This window comes from Nicotiana attenuata, chromosome 3 (assembly GCF_001879085.1).
Source record: "Nicotiana attenuata strain UT chromosome 3, NIATTr2, whole genome shotgun sequence".
Lineage (NCBI taxonomy): Eukaryota > Viridiplantae > Streptophyta > Magnoliopsida > Solanales > Solanaceae > Nicotiana > Nicotiana attenuata.
Window position 1 is genome coordinate 50,488,360 of NC_031991.1, and position 17,978 is coordinate 50,506,337.

The following is a 17,978-nucleotide window of genomic DNA, read 5'->3' on the forward strand; positions in this document are numbered from 1 at the left end:
TTCATACTTCAAGATCTATTAATCTTATATCTTTTTGGAATTTGAAATGGTATTTTGATAATTTAAAATTAAATAGAACATACTATCATTATATAGGTTCATATTTATTTTTATGTTTAATTATTAAATTCGGTTAACCTTGAAAGTGTACATCAACGTAAATTATTGTCAGATAACTAAAAAATAGCTATCATGTGTTACTTAGAGAATTCTTGCATAAGAATATTTTAATAGATCATATGTTTATTAATTTTCAATTTTTACTAACACATATATTTACTTATCAAAAATTTAACAATGTAAGATTGAAATGATGTTCATAAACAAACAAAAAAATCCGAAAAACCCGACAAAACCGAACCAATCCAAATCGATATAGTTGGTTTGGTTTTGATGAAAACCGAACCAGCTCGGTCCATGTACACCCCTAGCTAAAATTAGTTATATTTGATAGATATAAAAGTGTATAAAATTTATATATTTTATATATACCAAAAATATATATATATTTTTTCGACTATTATTTTGAGAGCAACTATATACTATTATTTTTCCTTCTAATTACAACAAGGTTTGAAACTACTATCACAGTAGTAAACTAAAATAATATAGAACGTGAAATTAGCTTGTGAACTCGATCAAAAGCCTTAGAATAAAAAGATAAAATTTCTTGATTGAATTGTACAGAAGCAAAATCCAGTGCAACGACGACATAGATGGGTGTGTTCCTCTCAATTGGGTCGGCTCTTCTTCGTAGAAACACGCCTTCTTTGGGACCCACTTTCCTTGTCTCTCCATATCAAGAAAAGTCTTTCTCTATATATATATATATATGTGTGTGTGTGTCTGTTTTCTACCTATTCACTTTCATATCCCCAATCATAAACTACTTTACATTTGTTCTTACTAATATCCATAAACTTTTGAGTTTTAAACTTTCCATGAATGACATAATGTCGAATTCTCAGGAATTAGGAACACAGAACAGCAATTCAGAGGATGAGCTGTTACCCTTTTTCTCTTCACCAACGTAAGTCAACTCTCATCTCGTTTACCCTTTAACCATGCAGTGCTGAGCATATGTTGCAGGACTTGACAAAAAATCTGACTGGCTTTCTGTTTGTGTACTGAATATTCTTACTCAACCACCTTTATTATCTTTCTTTTTTCCCACTGATTAAATGGATTCTGCTTATTTGCCAATATTCTTTCCCAATAAATTCAAGATTTTTTCTTTATGTGACAGTCGCTTCAGCTTGATGTTTCTTTTTCTTTGTCTGGCAATTGCTTCTGCTTGTTGTTGCTTCGACAAGTTTCTGGTTTATGTTTTGCTTAATTCTTGCGTTCTTTGATTTTTGTTAATAGTATGAAGAAATTGCTGGAGGTGATGGTTATCCAGACCTTTGACCGCGTTTTAAAGCCAACGTTGGAGAATTTGATTCGTAATGTTGTAAGTACAATTCTTGAACTTTTGGGCAGTAAGTGTATATATGATCAATTAGACTATACTCAAACTTCAAATCTATGGAATTTGCTCTAGTTTATAGTCAGGTTTCATCATAATGATTCTGTCAAATGCTTACATTCTCATAGATGATATCACAACGGATTTTGATCCCTAGCATTTCAAATTACCAAATTTAGTCAAGTTAGTAAAAGATTGACTAGCATCAATTTTTATTATTGTGAAAATCTTGAAAACTGGCCTACAGGTGAAACATTCACCTGATGTTAGGCAGGGGAATAGTTGCTAATTTGTCATATGAATCAATGACTTTACAATTACTTGTTACCATTGCTTCTTTTCATCTTTTATTTAGCTGAGGGGCCAAGGGTCTATCGAAAACAAACACTCTGTCCTCCTAGGGTAGGGGTAAGGCCTGAATACATACTACTATCCTCCCCGATCCCACTTGTGGGAATTCACGGGTTTTTTTTGTTGTTGTTGTTAATCAATGACTTTACAGGTCAGATTTGGAATCATTAAGGTGGTGTTTTGTTCTTCAAACTCTTCAATTTTTCAAAACAAGCGCCACCTAAAACATGAAAGTATTTTAGTGAATATTTCCTATCCAGTGGCTATTGCTCCAGAAAGCATATGCTGCTTAATTCTTGGGACTTAGTTGTTATGAAGTTGATGTTCTTCTTGCAAAGACTTCTTCTTAATCTACTTTCTCTAACCAGGTAAAACACGAACTTGAACTGGCAGAGAAGAAGTTTTTGACTGCCAAGGGGTAAGAGACATTCTCTGGTTTTTTCCTATTTTCTATTTAGCAAGTGATAGTATCTGATTGTCAATCTCATATCCAGAAACACTGAAAAAGGTATTCAAGCTCCCAAACCAAGAAGCTTGAGGTTAAAGTTCTTGACAAAGGTATCCGACCCTGTACTTACCGGAGTGGAAATCAAAGAAGAAGGAGGTAATGCTATTGAAGTGGCTTTAGTTGATGATAATACTGGAGAAATTGTTGAATCTGGATCAGAAGCATCAGCTAAAGTAGAGATAGTTGTACTTAGGGGAGAATTTGGAGATGATGATGGAGGTAATTGGACAGCTGAAGAGTTCTGTAGAAATATTGTCAGCGAGAGGAAAGGAAATAAGTCTCTTCTTGCAGAAACTGTACATGTGAGACTCAATAAAGGCGTTGGTTCTATAGATCAGCTAAGATTTACACATTCTTCAATCTATATGAGAACGGGTATGTTCAGGCTAGGTGCAAGAATTGTTGACACTTTCAATAATGTTCAAGTAAAAGAAGCAAGGACTGAATCTTTCACGGTCAAGGATGGGCGCCAGCAATGTAAGTCGCTCTCTATTTACATGATATGAGCAGATAAAGGAGGGTGCTTACAGGAGTCAAAGTTTTGAAAAGAAAATTTTTACTGTAGCTTTTGAGGAAATTTTCCCGGTGAAGTTTTTATACTAGACAAGTATCAGAATTCTAGATAACATTTTAGGAGACATATCAGAGTAGGCGCATATTGAGTTAATCAATCTAACTTGGTAACATACATGGTAGCATGGTTAAAACTACGAGAGTAAAGTTGGCTATGAAGTTGAACCTCTAAATGTTGTGACATATTGTGGCCTTGCACTTGGAGATTAGAATCAGACTTAAATGTGATTCACTAAATTTTTTTAGTGTTCTCCATATTTCAGTAGTGATGAGGCACAATAGGAAGATAAAGCTGACAAATTAAACCATTACAAGATCTAACATGTTAGAGTGCATGCTGATTACTGCTGGTTCTATTTGCAGATTATGAGAAGCATGATCCACCATCTCTATCCGATGGGGTACATCGGTTAATAAACGTAGGCAGAGGCAGTAAGAAGAACCTCCGGGTTGAAAATGTCAACACAGTGGAGGACTTTCTGATTTTGCTCCTCAAAGACCATGACCGACTCAAATGTGTATTTAGTTTTATCTTTTCTTTTTAAGTTTCACCCTACAGAGTGCTTTCTACCGAGATAAGCATGTTTATTTGTTGCTGAACTGAATGCATCTTTAAGGTCTAATTCTGAAAACTTAATAACTCGTCGATTGGTTACCTAGACCTACTATAAGATCATGGCTGATGTTGCCAATTTAACCTTGTATTAGTAGTTAGCATTAAGATTAAAAATCTAAAACCAATTTTTCATTGTAAAGATATGTTTCACCCTCGTTACAACCTAAAGCTAGTGCCTATCTATTTGTTGATTTTCAGGTACTTAATCTAAAGCCAAGACAATTGGAGGAGACATTAAGCCATGCTCGAAGATGCATAATCAATGAACGGATGTACTCTTTTATTGACTTTCAAGAAAAGGAAGGTGTGGTTTTTAACATTGTTGGAGAGGTGCTAGGGCTTATTCTGGAGTTCCATTATCTACCTATGCATCTGTTATCTGAAAGTGATAAGGCACGATTTTTGGACCAAACTTTTCTCCATTTCCTTATTTGTCCTTTTGTTGCTCTTATCTCATTGCTGTTTTCTTACTATTCTGGAGTGAGATGACAGGCTAAGGCTCAGAGGCTGCTAGTATCTGCATGTGAACATTGGGATCTTGTGGTACCGGTTGATGATGAGACATCTCTTGTGCAATATCTTTCTCAAATATTGCCAAACCCTTTGAATTCTCCAAGTCGAGAGGTTCCTAGCACCAATAACGCCGTTGAGAATTTAAGAATAAGTGATGGACGTTGTCATACCTCCAGAGTTGCAAGTGCAGTCAGTCCGAATGGTTGTGGTTCCACCAGTATCAGTAACCTAGATTTCTCCAACTTCCCAATATATAGTCCTTCATTCCAAGATATTTTGATTAATGAATTCAACTTCGGGTGTGAAGACTTTGTTTCTGAATCCGATGCTCATCAACCTCATGATTCTTCTGCATCTATGCTAAAAGCGCAGAGGCGGTGGAGATTGTTGTTCGGTGTCTTAAAATTTCTCTGTGCAAAAAGAAGAGCTGCAGCATTAGATATTCAAGTTCTGAAGAAGCGGAAAGTCATTTGATTCTGTGGCTTTAGCCTGTTACTAAAGAGTTTGACAGCAGGTCCATTTTTCTTAGTGATTTTTCTGATTGCTAAAGATTTTTAAGTGCTATAGTAGAAAGAGTTTTGACTACTCTCGTGATGTTATCAGTTGGTAGGATACATCTCAGAGCTCTTCATCACAGACAGGAAAACATAACCTTTCCCTGCAGATTCTAATTACTCGTTGTTCTGCTGCAGTGCTGCTTTTAAATCTTCATTTTTTTAACCTGTAGTACTTCACTTAGCATTTCTCAAATTACTTTAAGAGGGCATGTATATAGGTGTATGTTAGCCTGTTTAAAGTCTAATACCGTTGTATGTTCGAATGTGTTTAGATTCATTTCATTTCAAGGTTAACTATATCGAATATTATTGATGATTAAGAATCCCAATAACTAAGAGTCTTTATTTCGTGAATCTGAACTCCTATATAAGGAGCCATCTTTTTGTTGCTCTCCACTCCGTTCAATACTATATGTTTCTCTTTTATTCCCTTTTAGATTAAGTTTATTGGTACTGTAGCCAAAGTTGCTTCATATGACTGTAGCCAACAACAAAGGGGGTTGAAATAATACTTGGTGAGGCAAGGCTTTGTGTTCATATTACTTGAGCTATATTTTACCAGGTGGAGCTCGAAGAGCCAGTCAAGAAAGGAAAACTAAAGTCGCGTGGGGAAGTACTAATTGACTTGTTGAGAAAATAGTCAACAAATTACTGGAGATTTGGACTAGATGCATTGAATAGAACTGCAACAAAAAGAAATGTAGAGACAACACAGGTATGATTCTTTTTTATGCTTATCGAAGAAAAATAACTTGTTGCTCTAGTAATATGGAAAGAGTTTGTCAAAAACAATATGGAAAGAGTTTAAGCTATAAACACCATCAGTATAAAGAATTCTTTATACTATCAGGTCATTCAATGGATATCTGCAGGTAAAGCCTTCTTAAAATGTTATCTTAAAAATAAGACAAGTTACCTGCTACAACACGTAAAGGTGACCTGGAAATTACTCGATGCTAGTGTATGCCTCTCTCTCTCTCTCAATAATTTGTGTAGTATCTATGCTGGTTTTCTTATTTTTCAAGCTAGATACAAGGAAAATGAATTTTCATTGAGCACCTCCTTTAAGGTTACTAGTTTTTATCTGTCTCTCCGTTTCTTATGTCCTCAACTAGCACTACTTAAAGTTCTTTCCAATGCCACTCTTAACACTTACAAACTGCTTCTATGCCTTCTCAAGTGATGTTCTCATCACTCATGTTGGCTGAATTATCTAACTTAGAGAAATCATACATGTTGCCTTATTTCATTATTTTTCCTCATAGAAGTCCTCTGAATCCTGACAACATAGAAAATTATTGATCGCGGTTAGTTATCTCATCAGAAATGATTTGCTGTACAACTGCACCTGGTTATTTTATGAGCTTTCATTATGACCATTTCACATGAGGTGTAAAATATAAGCATTACCACAAAAAATTGAATTAAGTGGAGGAGAAGTTTTAGATTGTCAATATTACATGTTTTGTCTTTCAGCTTTCTGAAACATGGAACTCTGCATGACTACTGATAGATCTCATTCTAATGCCATGATGAATACTGCAGAGATGAATTGCTTTTGGGATTCACCTATTAGCAGAACACATGCCATGACGAGGTATGTAGGATTTTCTCAATAACAAGGAGGAGAATCCTCTTCCTTTTCTTTTTTTCTTGTTCTTTAATCAGTAAATTCAGAGAATTAAAATGATACATTTGTAACTACATCATTTGACCAACTATCGGAGAAATTTCTGTATATTATTCTATTCTTGAAATATGTAGAATAATAGAAAACAAGTGTTGTGTATACATTTCTATAGTAATTGCTGAAAAGGCTAAAGCAACTGTAAGGCCTTTCATATTGGTATACTATATCAGCTTCAGCAAGAGCATAGAAGTAGATCTGACTCTGTTGATAAACATCCGATGGTTCCAACATTCTGAAACTCCTAAATTTTGCAAGCCTTGTTGTCCTTGCACATTTCCTCCTGCATAGAAAGAAACAACAAAGGCAACATCTTAGTAGTTTGTAGCCCTCCTTATGTGTCAAAAACATAGTTCAAACAAAATGCTCCTCCTTATGCTTTATCTATTGAATGTCTTCTGACATAAGTTCAACATTTTAGTCAAAGACAAACTAAATATCTAAATCAGGTTTGTTTTCTGCCAGAAAAGGAAATAAAGTGTAATATTCCGTTCTCTCCAGATCTTATTCAATTTCCATGTGACAGACATGAGATTCAAAAATCTAAACAGCATTTTATTTTTCTTCAATGCATCAATAGGTTCCAAATATTAATGGATCTGAAGCCAATACATGAGGCAACCTGCATATCAATTGAAAGGCTGAGAAAGGTACTCGTGTAATAAATACATTCACTGGCAGGAACAAAAAAAGTGCGTTCTTTGTGATTATGCGTTTAGTTGAAATCCTTTAAATGGTATGAACAGCAATAACTAAGAACTTAGCTTAAAGGAAATGATGACCATATAGGGACACCATAGTCTTTACCCACCTTATTCTTGCGTGCCAATATAACTTCTTCTAAAGGTGGTCGACCTGTAACAAGAAATACCACTTCAGGAAATTGTTTTAGAGACTATAAGCTGGGGTTTGTGAAGTGCAAAAATGATGGCATGATAAGATATCACAACAAATGTAATGCCGTTGGAATTCTTTCAATGATGTTCCCTCTATATAGTTATAGCCTGTCTGGCCAAGCCGGAAAAATATGCTTATTTTGAGAAGTGTTTTTCTCAAAAGTGCTTTTAAAAAAAGTAATTTTTGTGAGAAACAGTTTGTATTTGGCTAATCAATTTGAAAAGCACTTTTGAGCAGCAATTAGTGTTTGGTCAAGCTGTTAAAAGGTGCTTCTAAGTGTATTTTTCTCAAAAGTGCTTCGGGGGAGAAGCTACTTGTTTCTGCTTCTCAAAAACTGTTTCTGCTTCTACTCAAAATCACTTTTTTTCCTTCAAAAAACTTGGCCAAACACCTTAACTGTAAAGAAAAAAAACACTTTTGGCCAAGAAAAAAACTTGGCCAAATAGGCTATTAGTCTTTTGGAAAAAACTTTCCTTCTGTCATTCCATGATGTGTGATATCCATGTATGCATGTGATCTATAGGAATAAGGGTTCTATAAAGGGGATAAGGTCCATCTGCTCTTTACCTGGAGACTTCTTTATATGGACAGTTTGAAACATAACAATCAAATGGGATTAACCTGTTATCTGAAGACGATACTTTGCCCAGACTCCATACACAGTATCAGCAATAGTTGCAATCTGCAAATCACAATCTTTCATGAGAACATGTGAATCAGTGTAGCACAACAATAGAAAGTTAGAATTGAAGAGGACTTACAGGTTCATATTTTGTAATGGATAAAACAAATGCAAACTTTCAAATATGAAGGAGAAAATTATAAGTATCAAAATTTGCCAAACCTCAACATTTGTAACCACAGTTCCATCTGATAGTATTGCATGTATTGTTCCCATGACCTAAACAATTGGTGACAAAATTGTCATTGCTTCTTGAAAAACGAAGGGAGCTCGAGCAATGGAAAACTAGGTGATTTCTTCCCATTTGCTTAAGTTTTAGCGGCAGACTCAGTACATGTGCTGGTGGGAGGTAGCAAGTACTCGGTGAATAGTCAAGGTGCACAATCTGGCCCGGACACCAGCGTCAACAAATTTTTTTTAAAAAAGTTCTGGATAAAACTATGAACTGCTAGGCAATGCATGAGTTAAGTATAACTAGGTACTTGCTAGATAATTAAATAGGGTGTACTTATAACCAATTAATGGTTTAAGTTACACTACATACCGAAGGCAGTTAAGGAACATACCGTCTTGTAATCGAGGCCTTCATTCTCCTCTGGGCTGTATTCATCAGAACTAATGTCCACGAATTTGATTGTTCCATAAACTTTATTCCTCTCTTTTAACATGTCAACCTAACAAAACCATCATCCAATATATAATAGAGCAGCATCTCTAAATAGTAATTTAAAAAACTAAAAGAAAAGCTATCCTCCATTACAGAGGCGGAGCTAGGATTTGAAACTTATGGGTTTGGGGTTCTAATCCTTTTAAGTTACTGAGTTCTAAATTAATAATTTGTACATATTCAATGGATTTTTTAAGATAAATACATGAATTGGACCAAAGTGACTGGGTTCGACCAAACCCGTACTCGATGGGCTAGCTCCGCCCCTGCCATTAAATGGAACAGAACTGGCAGAGCGGAGAAGAATTTATTTATTTATTTATTTAAACATACCTCACGCATGCATAAGGGACAGTCCCCATCGTAAAGCATCTTAATTTTCCAGTTTTCTGGAGATTGCTGCTCTGCGTTATCCTTCTTAGGTGCCACGGGATCCACAGTTGTTCCACTGATTGCCCTGATCGAATATCTTGGTCCTGAGAATTTTAGAAATAGAAATGGGAATTAGCCTAAGTTTCATCATTATGATAATGTAAGGAGTCAGAGAATTTTCTCTTAAGCCAGCAAAATCAAGAAAAATTGATATGTGGATGAAAAGTTTTTACCATTTTGATTCAGTGGAGGGAATGAATTGTGGAGAAACTGTGAAGAAGAAGAAGCAGCGTGGGATTTGGTTGTGAGATAATGAGGAAGTGAGAGCAGAGCTATGTTGGCTCGTCTTACAACAGGACGCGCTGCCACTCTGAGAGCCATTTGCATATTTTTGCCCAATGTAGAAACCGATGACTTGATGATCGAGATGATTTAAGTCCTATGTTTTTGTGTTCATGTTAACGGCCGCACCTACGTGGCAATTCCACCTTCATTAAATTGATACCATCCTTTTATTGAAATTTAAAAATGTTTGGGCTTTTATTGGGCTCAGATCAAACCATTCAGGGGCTTCAATGCGGTACGATAGAATTGGTCCAATTGATATATTTGTCTCCTCTCTTTGCTTCAAATGTCTGTTTTATTCTTTTTTTTCAATTTAGATGACATACTTTCCTTATTAGTTCATTTCAAAAAGAATGACACATTTTTACAATTAAAAATAATTTAACTTTAAGTTTTTCATTTTACTCATTTTAACCTTAATGAGAAGCTTTTATAACCACACAAATGTAATGACCCCACAAAGATTTTACCCTTAAGCTTTTAAGACCACAAGTTTCAAAAGTTTTTTTTCTTTCTTAAACTTCGTGTTGAGTCAAACTACCTCAACTAAATTGAAACGGAGTGAGTATTTCGTGAAAAGATGATTTGTTTTCCTTTTTCCTTTTACATATTATACCGTCTATAATTAAACTAGACTGGCTTTAACTTTTTAAAAATCGCAGACTTGTAAAAGTTGCATTCACATAGCCCTTTTGAATTATTCTCCTTAAACTGCTATCCGGCCATGTATGCTACTACTCATCATCGGAGATGAAGAATTAAGTGATGAAAATCCAAGACCTATGTGCACTATGTTTAATTAATTTAAGTTTAGGAGTTGATATTAAATAATTAAAACATTTTTTTGAGTTATGGTCGACATTTCTTTCCGCGAGTTGATAAAACAGAGATTATGTAATAAAAATAAACGTAAAAGAAATACACTTTTTACATTCTTTGATCATATTGAGCGCGGTGAAATTGTTCCCTGAAACTATACTCGTAAATGTTCGGTTAGACAAACTTAGGTTATGGCTCCAGTCTTCTTAGGATAATAATTATATTCTTATAGTTATTTGAAAGGTGGAAACAATTATAACAAAAATAATTAATAAGAGGATTATTAGTTGTTCCAAACAAGGGTGTGTGATTTTAAGGTCTTCTTGTTATTCTTTATTAGATATATCATATTCTTGTGACAACCACAACCTTTCGGTGATAAGGAGATTAAAAAAGAAAATAAAAGAAAAAATTAGAAAAAGAAAAAGGGGAAGGGCTAATTCATTGGGGGCATCCAGTAAAATAATCATTTATTGACAACGGCTACACACTTTATTTGATGAATGGAGAAAAAATCTGAATACTATAAAACAAAAATAAAGTGCATGCAAAAAGAAAAAATGAAAGTGGGATCAAAATTTGCAAAGAATGATTGAGGATGAGTTGTACCTCCCTAGCTACATGCATTTCTGTCTGTCCAAATTAATCAAAATTGGCGGGGAAACATTTTTTTTAAATGTAAAATAATTTTAAACTAAATCATCATTACTGTAGCTTTAGTGGCACAAAAACTCGTGAAACAAAATCATTCGCTGAAAAATAAGTTTCTTTTTTCCACAGAATCTTTGCCGGGAGTTTTTTTGTATAGTTATTTGGTGTTGAAAATTTACTAATCCTACTATTTCATATTTTTATAGCGTATGATTCATTAAAGGAAATATTCTTTCTAACAATTTCTTTTTTCAGAGCTCTCGAATCAGGTAAGAATGAAAAAATATTTGTTTATTTCATCACGCCTTTTAGTGCTTTTGCCCTAGAGTTGAAAGCTTCAATAGCTGGGTTGGTTTTTTAAATTTCGTAGGGGTGCTTTGCGTCTTTATACTTTGATGACTTTTCAACAAAGTGACATCTTCATTGTTTTCTCTCTTTTGGTTTCCCGCCTGGTGTCTGGTACATACATTGAAGCCTGACTATAATCAGATTCGCGCCGCGTAAGGCCCCATTCAGGAGAAGCGCTCCCTACCAAGGATTTTTCTATACCCAGGGCTTGAATCCGAGACTTCTGATTAAGGGAAGAGCAGCCCTATCCGCTACACCACATTCTTTGGGGGTGACATCTTCATTGTTGACCATATACTTGCCCTTCAAATAATTTAGATCAAAAAGGAACATACCATATGATTTGTTAGTTTCACCAAAAGCATGGTAGATAATTAAAGACATTAGTATACTTCTCTGGAGAGTTTACTAGTTCTCTTACTAATTATATAATATTATCTGAGATGCTTTGACTCGTTCGTTAAATTTTATCTTATGAAAAGCAATTTGAGATAACAAAATTTTCAATATGACATAATGTGCACCTTGAACACTTAATTAAAAAAGAAATGATAAGTTCGAAATTCTTTTTTATCCTTAAATTATTTCTGAAACAAGATTAATCATCCTACGAATTGTGAATCAGTTTGAACTGTAAATGGAAAGCGATTGAACTATTTTAATTTTAGATAAAGACTATGACCAGACAGAAAGACTTATCATTCAAAAAGAGACAAATTTTAAGTGAAGCGGTACCTTTGGCAAAATTTAAAAATACAGTCCAAAATTCGCGTTGCTATTTTTATTAAAAAAGAGGAGAAAAATGTTAAGGTATTGCATAGCTTACCTCATGTTTTCCTATTAAATGTTGAATCTGAATATTGTTATCTCTAAATTTGAAATAATTAAAACTATTATTTTCTCAGCAACTAAATGTGAATATTTACCTTCATTTAAAAACTAACAAAAAAACAGCTCGGTGAACGAAGCATCCCGCGGGGTCCGAGGAAGGGTCGCATCCTAAGGAGTGGTGATGTAGGTCGCCTATCTTCGGGACTTTTGCCTCGCCCCATATTAAGTAAAATGCATCGTCTCATGCCCCCGCCTTTTAAAACACGGGAAGAGGCGACCGTTGGAAGTAAGTTAGATTGATAAAAATACTTTACACCTGCCTAGATAGTGTTTTTTATGGCACAAGTACGTAAATTAAAATCGTCTTTCTACTGCTATTTAATTACGTTTTAGACTTTTAGATTTATAAGAAAGTAAAATAAAGTAAACATATCAAATAGTACAAAATAATAAATTTATATTTAGAGTCAATATCACGTCTATGTGTTCCTACTTCCTAGAAAAAATAGGCTACCTAAGTCACTAACGAGTATTAAATGCTGCGGTATATACAGCGCACAAAAGCCGAAACTATAGTTGGCGGAAGCCACAATCCTCTTAAGAATCGGCGCGTGTTTCAGTAATGGATATTATTGTCCATCCACTATTACTTTGCTGGAGTCAATGGAATTAGCGAACCAAAATTCAAATTTTAATTGGCCGTGATGCCCCACAATGTAGACAGATAATAATCTATTCACAATTGAAAAAGCCTGTCCTCCCCTACTACTACTAATAATACTACTTGTATTCAACACGTCGGTAACGCCTGAACTTCTTCTCTGACCTGTAATTTACTCAAATTTTCAAAGTGAGAGACTATTCCTGGAAAAAGGAGAAAAAAGGGTCTCTTCTTTTGGCTTCCTCCATCAGAATTTGAGGGATTGAATTTTGAGTAAAGATCTATCAATCAATCTATCTATCTATCTATCTATCTATCTATCTATCTATCTATCTATCTGCAGAGAAGAAAAAGGGAATGGCAACATTTGGAGGGACAACACAGAAGTGTAAGGCCTGTGAGAAAACTGTCTACTTGGTTGATCAACTTAAGGCTGACAGCAAAGTCTATCACAAGTCTTGTTTCAGATGTCATCATTGCAAGGGTACTCTCAAGGTCATTACTTCATTTTCTCACTATTATATATATCCTCCTCTTGACTTTCTGATTGCTTGAGATCATTTATGATCGTCATTTATCCTGAAATCAGTATTTTTTTTTTTTTTTATCCCTAATGTTATTAAAAGGTTTTATTTTTGTTTGGGCGTGTTTAGATTGAAACACTCATGCTACTTGTTAATTCGATTCAAAGAACTTTTCTTCAATCTACATGAAATATATTAGAACAATACAAAAATGGATTGTATTGCTAACTAAAATATTGTCTTCTCTGAATCCTCAATTAACCTCTCATACTGGCACTGATTCTCCTATTTTGTTGAACTGTGAATTCTCTAGATCTATTAACTTTTTTATTAGATAGTGCAAAGGATAAACCATGAATTTGTAACTTCTGTTAGTTGTTCTATTGCCCAAGTGCAGGCATTTCTTTGGATTTATTAAACTAAGACTCTATGATAAATTTACAAACTTTTGCTTTCACTATTTGGTTGAGGAGTTAAGTGATCTGTTTGCATTCAAGTCTTGAAGTCAGATCCTCAACTTAACAGCTACCTTGCTAGCTATAACAGTACAACTCTTGGTTTTTGTTGAAATTGAAGCTCTTCCACCAATTTGGAAGGACAAAGCATATCTTTGTTTCTGATAACTTCATTATATCTCTATGTGTTTTGTGCTACTTGATTTTGTCATAAACAATATGCGCCTTATTACCATGTAGTGTGTTGATTGAAAGTATAAAATAATGTCAACTACTCTCTCGTGTATCTTTAGCATCATTTCCTGTGGCTTTTTTCATCAATCCATAAAAAGATTTCTTGATCTTAATTTCCTTGTCCTTTTTTAAACTTGTGCAGCTAAGTAACTACAACTCCTATGAAGGAGTTTTATACTGCAGACCTCATTTTGATCAACTATTCAAAATGACTGGCAGCCTGAACAAGAGTTTTGAAGGTAACTAGAGCTACCAAGTCGATGTTTCTTAAATCATTTTTTGCATCACTTATTCCTTTGAAGCTTGTTTTCACTTGCTCGTCATATTGTTTGCAGTAGGGGCTCCAAGAACAGCCAGGGAAAGATCTGCTGATCAGGTATTCCATGATTGATTCTAGTGTCAAGATCTCTTATGATCCCTTAAGCATACACCGTTCTCTTCTCTTTACCCGCTGATCTCACTTGTGTTGTGTTATTGATCTATCCAGGGACAATCAAACAGCAAAGTTTCAGCTTTGTTTGGTGGAACTCAAGATAAATGTGTATCCTGCAAGAAAACTGTTTACCCCCTTGAAAAGGTGCTGACATTTTCTTTTCTGTTTAGTAGTTAGCATTAGTTGAAAAAGATGAATAGTAACACTATAGACATTGATCTCTCTTTCGAAATCCAAGCCTGAGTGCCCTAATGTAGGCAATCTAATAGTTTGTTCTGTAATCACCAGAAAATAAGAATTGTTGAATCCCCCAGTTGAAAGCTCTCTTTTTCTTCTTAGATCGACCTATACTTATTATGCTCATTGCTATTTCCCAGGTGGCTGTTGATGGCACGTCGTACCACAGGGCATGTTTCAAATGTAGCCATGGGGGCTGTGTGATTAGTCCATCAAATTATGTGGCTCATGATCATAAGCTTTATTGTAGGCACCATCACACGCAGCTCTTCAAGCAAAGAGGCAACTTCAGCCACATGGAAGATCAGGAGAAGGTTAAAGGGGTGATTGCAAATGGAAAAGCATAGAGTCCTTCCATGAAAGTTTTCGTGTTCGTGTGATTTTGCAATACAACATCGAGAGTCAGCGTTCTGGCCTTAATCAGGTCAAGAGGTTAATACATACAAGAAGGTTATTGCCAATGCCTATATATGCTATTTCATGAGAGTCAGCAAAGATCACTTCATCTTTCTTTTCTGTTGGTGTGCTTTACTTGATGAATAAGATAGTTTTGCCTAAAGTATGTATAATGAAATTGCTCTTGTGGTTGTCCTGAAATTGGCGTGGCTTTTATCAGGGAATAATCTACTTCCCTTGGTTCATAATTCATTTTTCAGTTTTCCTTTTGTTGCAATTTCTTTTGACTACTTGTGCTCAATTATAAAGTGATAAATTCCATGTTATGCTACTTTTGAAGGTAAGAGAGAGTAAGGGTTAGCCATTGAACTTTGGTGGACCCATGTCTATATTTTACTACAGTAGTATTTTTTATGGTTAACTAGTAATGATCCAATAAGGGCCATTGATGTTGGCACTCAAAAGCTGGAATCCGTACGAAGCTATGTGCTACTTGCAGTAAATCAAAAGTTCACTTGATCGATATTCTCCTAGATAATAACACAGTCATCTTAAAATTCCTACTACATCAATTGTGATTGCGCAGTGCGCACAATGCTGAAACCTAACTTAGGTTTTCAAGTCCTTGTTTGTCAAGCAAACTTCTAAAAACTAGTCGTATTGAGTTTTTTTATGGAGTAAAATATTTTGAGAACCAAGCTTTGTATTCGAGTTTCTTTACCACTGCTCTGCACGAGTTTTCACTTATCTCACCCCACCCCCCCAAAAAAGGCAGAAATTAGTGCAAAGCACTGAATATTAGTATGACTAGAGCTGAGACGCCTAATTAATTTCCAGTTTCATATTCTTTGTGAAACTTGAAATGCGCTTGTTTTCTTGGCGTAAAGCCAAACACTTGACTGATATTAAGCCCGAATGTCGAATCTGTTATTCTTCAACAACCACTTTTCCCGCCGTCTCCCAACACAAAATTCCCAGCCAGAATATTCACATAACTCGAAAAGAATTATCTAAATTACTACACCAACGCCCGCCTAAATCTCAACTAAAGCAAATACATGCCCAAATACTCACCCAATCCCTCTCATCAACTGCTTCTTTTGTTAATTCTCTCATTCACTGTTACCTCCACACTAAGGAGGTTATCCCAGCAAGATTTTTGTTCTTTCACTATCCTCTGCCTTCACCCCCCATTCTTATATGGAATCTGATTATCAGAACCTATTGCAAACTCCAAAACTCTTCAGAAAGTTTCAGTCTTTTTCGCCTACTCTTGAATTTAGATCCCCTGATTCGGGTTCATCCAGACGAGTATACTTTCACTTTCATTGTTACATCATGTGCCCACCAAAGATCAATTGTACACGGAAAAATTGTTCACGGGTTAGTGGTGAAAAATGGGCTGGAATCAAAATTATATGTGGGGAATTCATTGATTAATATGTATGCCGTTTTCAAGATTACAGATGATGCTTACAAAGTTTTTGATAAAATGACTGAAAGAGATGTGTTCTCTTGGACTAGTTTGGTGTGTGGGTATGCAAATAATGGTGAGATGGATCAAGCTTGTGAAATCTTCTATAAAATGCCACAGCGGAATGATATTTCTTGGGCTGTTATCATATCGGGTTTTGCTGGAAACGGAAGGTACATGGAGGTACTTGTCTGTTTAAATGAAATGTTTTGTGCCGTTGAAGATAAGGTAAGGCCTAATGAGGCTGTACTTGTTTGTGCTCTATCTGCTTGTGCTAATCTTGGGGCCTTAGAACAGGGAAATTGGATTCATGCTTATATTATGAGAAATGATATTCTTTGTAGTTCAAATATTTCTACTGCTCTTATTGACATGTATGCAAAATGTGGGAGAATAGACTGTGCTAGATTGATTTTCAATAGAATTCCAAGACCTGATGTACACAATTTCACAAGTATGATCTCAGGGTTATCATATCACGGGCTTGGTGAGGATTCCTTAACCGTGTTTAACATGATGTTAGATAAAAAGGTTAATCCAAATGAAGTAACTATTATAGGGGTGCTTAACGCCTGTAGCCATTCAGGTCTGGTAGAAGAGGGTTCTTCAATCTTCTATAACATGGAGACCTTATGGGGGCTTAAACCTCAGATCGAGCACTATGGCTGTTATGTTGATTTACTTAGCCGTGCTGGATACTTGGAGAAGGCGCTTGAAGTTGTCAAGACCATGCACATAAAACCTGATATAGTCATATGGAGGTCCTTGCTCAGTGCCTGTAGAATTCATCGTAACATTTTCCTTGGTAACAGCATTATAGATTTTATAAAGCAGCTTAACTCTGATGGACCTAGTGGAAGTGAGGTACTGCTCTCTAATCTGTATGCATCTCTAGGCAACTGGGAGAAAGTTTCTGAAGTGAGGAAAGCAATGGGTCAGAGAAAGACCCGATCAGACATCGGATGTAGTTGGATCGAGGTGAATGGTGTTGTTCACGAGTTTCGTGTTGCTGATAAGTTACACCCACAGATTTTGGAAGTTCTGGACAAATTAAACGAACTATGGATAGTGCTCTCCTAGAAGGCATTGTTGCTAACACCACGCATGTGATATGCGTCCATTGAGAGAGAGAACGAGGAAGCAGCAGCTTGGCTTGGTGAATAGCTAGCCGTCACGTTTGGTTCCGTGAATATGTTTTCTGGGACTTGAATTGTCACATTATAAAGTTAAGGATTCATTGTGACTGCCATCAGATTTGAAGGCCATTTCTGAAGTTTATGACATAGAGATCCTTTTTTTAGGCTGCTTCTTATTTTTGCACTTTCAGAAGAAGAAATTTGCTACGATGACTACTCGTAATAATGAGTTCCGTGAAAGAACACGTATATCTGTAAAAAAAAATGTTGAACAAACTGTTAGTAGCAGATCACAAGCTGTAAGACTGTTCTGATTTTAGATTTTGACTTTATAGGACGAAACTGAAGTTGGAGGTTCCTATCTTCTTTATCTCAATTGTCAGGTTCCTATCATTTTTATCTCCTAATGATTTTTAATCTACTTTACCACCCAACGGAGGGTTCGCTTTTGATATGAGTCATCATGCATAAGGTGCGTCAGAAAGTTAACATTCTTTAGACATGATGTATTTTTCAATTGAATGAGAGCCCCGGTTGATCAATTGA

At 35.4% G+C, this 17,978-nt stretch overlaps 4 protein-coding genes across 6 annotated transcripts; 3 read left to right on the forward strand and 1 right to left on the reverse strand.

The window, feature by feature from the left end:
* On the forward strand, nt 846-7,075 carry LOC109223727 (calmodulin-binding protein 60 A-like). 2 transcript variants are annotated; one of them, XR_002067653.1, is made up of 9 exons: nt 846-1,030; nt 1,366-1,450; nt 2,185-2,234; nt 2,311-2,801; nt 3,261-3,415; nt 3,712-3,906; nt 4,006-4,540; nt 5,146-6,180; nt 6,851-7,075. XR_002067653.1 is itself a non-coding variant. In XM_019388141.1 (7 exons), exons 1-7 carry the CDS (start codon nt 942-944, stop codon nt 4,498-4,500), a joined length of 1,560 nt encoding a protein of 519 aa, XP_019243686.1. In that variant the 5' UTR covers nt 846-941; the 3' UTR covers nt 4,501-4,979. The 2 variants fall into 2 exon arrangements, 1 of the variants encoding a protein (XP_019243686.1); XM_019388141.1 differs by lacking the exons at nt 5,146-6,180; nt 6,851-7,075 and having other exon boundaries at nt 4,006-4,979.
* Nucleotides 6,303-9,382, reverse strand: LOC109223729 (uncharacterized protein At5g50100, mitochondrial). 2 transcript variants are annotated; one of them, XM_019388142.1, is made up of 7 exons: nt 9,122-9,378; nt 8,850-8,992; nt 8,416-8,523; nt 8,012-8,068; nt 7,789-7,849; nt 7,082-7,125; nt 6,303-6,553 (listed from the first exon to the last, which is right to left on the reverse strand). In XM_019388142.1, exons 1-7 carry the CDS (start codon nt 9,273-9,275, stop codon nt 6,515-6,517), a joined length of 606 nt encoding a protein of 201 aa, XP_019243687.1. In that variant the 5' UTR covers nt 9,276-9,378; the 3' UTR covers nt 6,303-6,514. The 2 variants fall into 2 exon arrangements, 1 of the variants encoding a protein (XP_019243687.1); XR_002067654.1 differs by having other exon boundaries at nt 6,532-6,553; nt 7,735-7,849; nt 9,122-9,382.
* LOC109223730 (LIM domain-containing protein WLIM1-like) lies at nt 12,639-15,153 on the forward strand. Its single transcript, XM_019388143.1, has 5 exons — nt 12,639-13,038; nt 13,899-13,995; nt 14,092-14,132; nt 14,244-14,333; nt 14,567-15,153. Exons 1-5 carry the CDS (start codon nt 12,901-12,903, stop codon nt 14,771-14,773), a joined length of 573 nt encoding a protein of 190 aa, XP_019243688.1. The 5' UTR covers nt 12,639-12,900; the 3' UTR covers nt 14,774-15,153.
* LOC109224356 (pentatricopeptide repeat-containing protein At2g29760, chloroplastic-like) lies at nt 16,264-17,376 on the forward strand. Its single transcript, XM_019388940.1, has one exon. It carries the CDS (start codon nt 16,264-16,266, stop codon nt 17,374-17,376), a length of 1,113 nt encoding a protein of 370 aa, XP_019244485.1.

Bases quoted from the DNA above. Each gene is read 5' to 3' on its own strand.
- LOC109223727 (XM_019388141.1), top strand. From the start codon at position 942: ATGAATGACATAATGTCGAATTCTCAGGAATTAGGAACACAGAACAGC. The intron at 1,031-1,365 runs GTAAGTCAACTC...TTTTGTTAATAG, and splicing joins CCCTTTTTCTCTTCACCAAC to TATGAAGAAATTGCTGGAGG. The intron at 2,235-2,310 runs GTAAGAGACATT...TCTCATATCCAG, and splicing joins AAGTTTTTGACTGCCAAGGG to AAACACTGAAAAAGGTATTC.
- LOC109223729 (XM_019388142.1), bottom strand. From the start codon at position 9,275: ATGCAAATGGCTCTCAGAGTGGCAGCGCGTCCTGTTGTAAGACGAGCC. The intron at 8,993-9,121 runs GTAAAAACTTTT...TAAAATTCTCAG, and splicing joins CCCTCCACTGAATCAAAATG to GACCAAGATATTCGATCAGG. The intron at 7,850-8,011 runs GTTTGGCAAATT...TGTGATTTGCAG, and splicing joins CTGTGGTTACAAATGTTGAG to ATTGCAACTATTGCTGATAC.
- LOC109224356 (XM_019388940.1), top strand. From the start codon at position 16,264: ATGTATGCCGTTTTCAAGATTACAGATGATGCTTACAAAGTTTTTGAT.
- LOC109223730 (XM_019388143.1), top strand. From the start codon at position 12,901: ATGGCAACATTTGGAGGGACAACACAGAAGTGTAAGGCCTGTGAGAAA. The intron at 13,996-14,091 runs GTAACTAGAGCT...TATTGTTTGCAG, and splicing joins CCTGAACAAGAGTTTTGAAG to TAGGGGCTCCAAGAACAGCC. The intron at 14,334-14,566 runs GTGCTGACATTT...GCTATTTCCCAG, and splicing joins CTGTTTACCCCCTTGAAAAG to GTGGCTGTTGATGGCACGTC.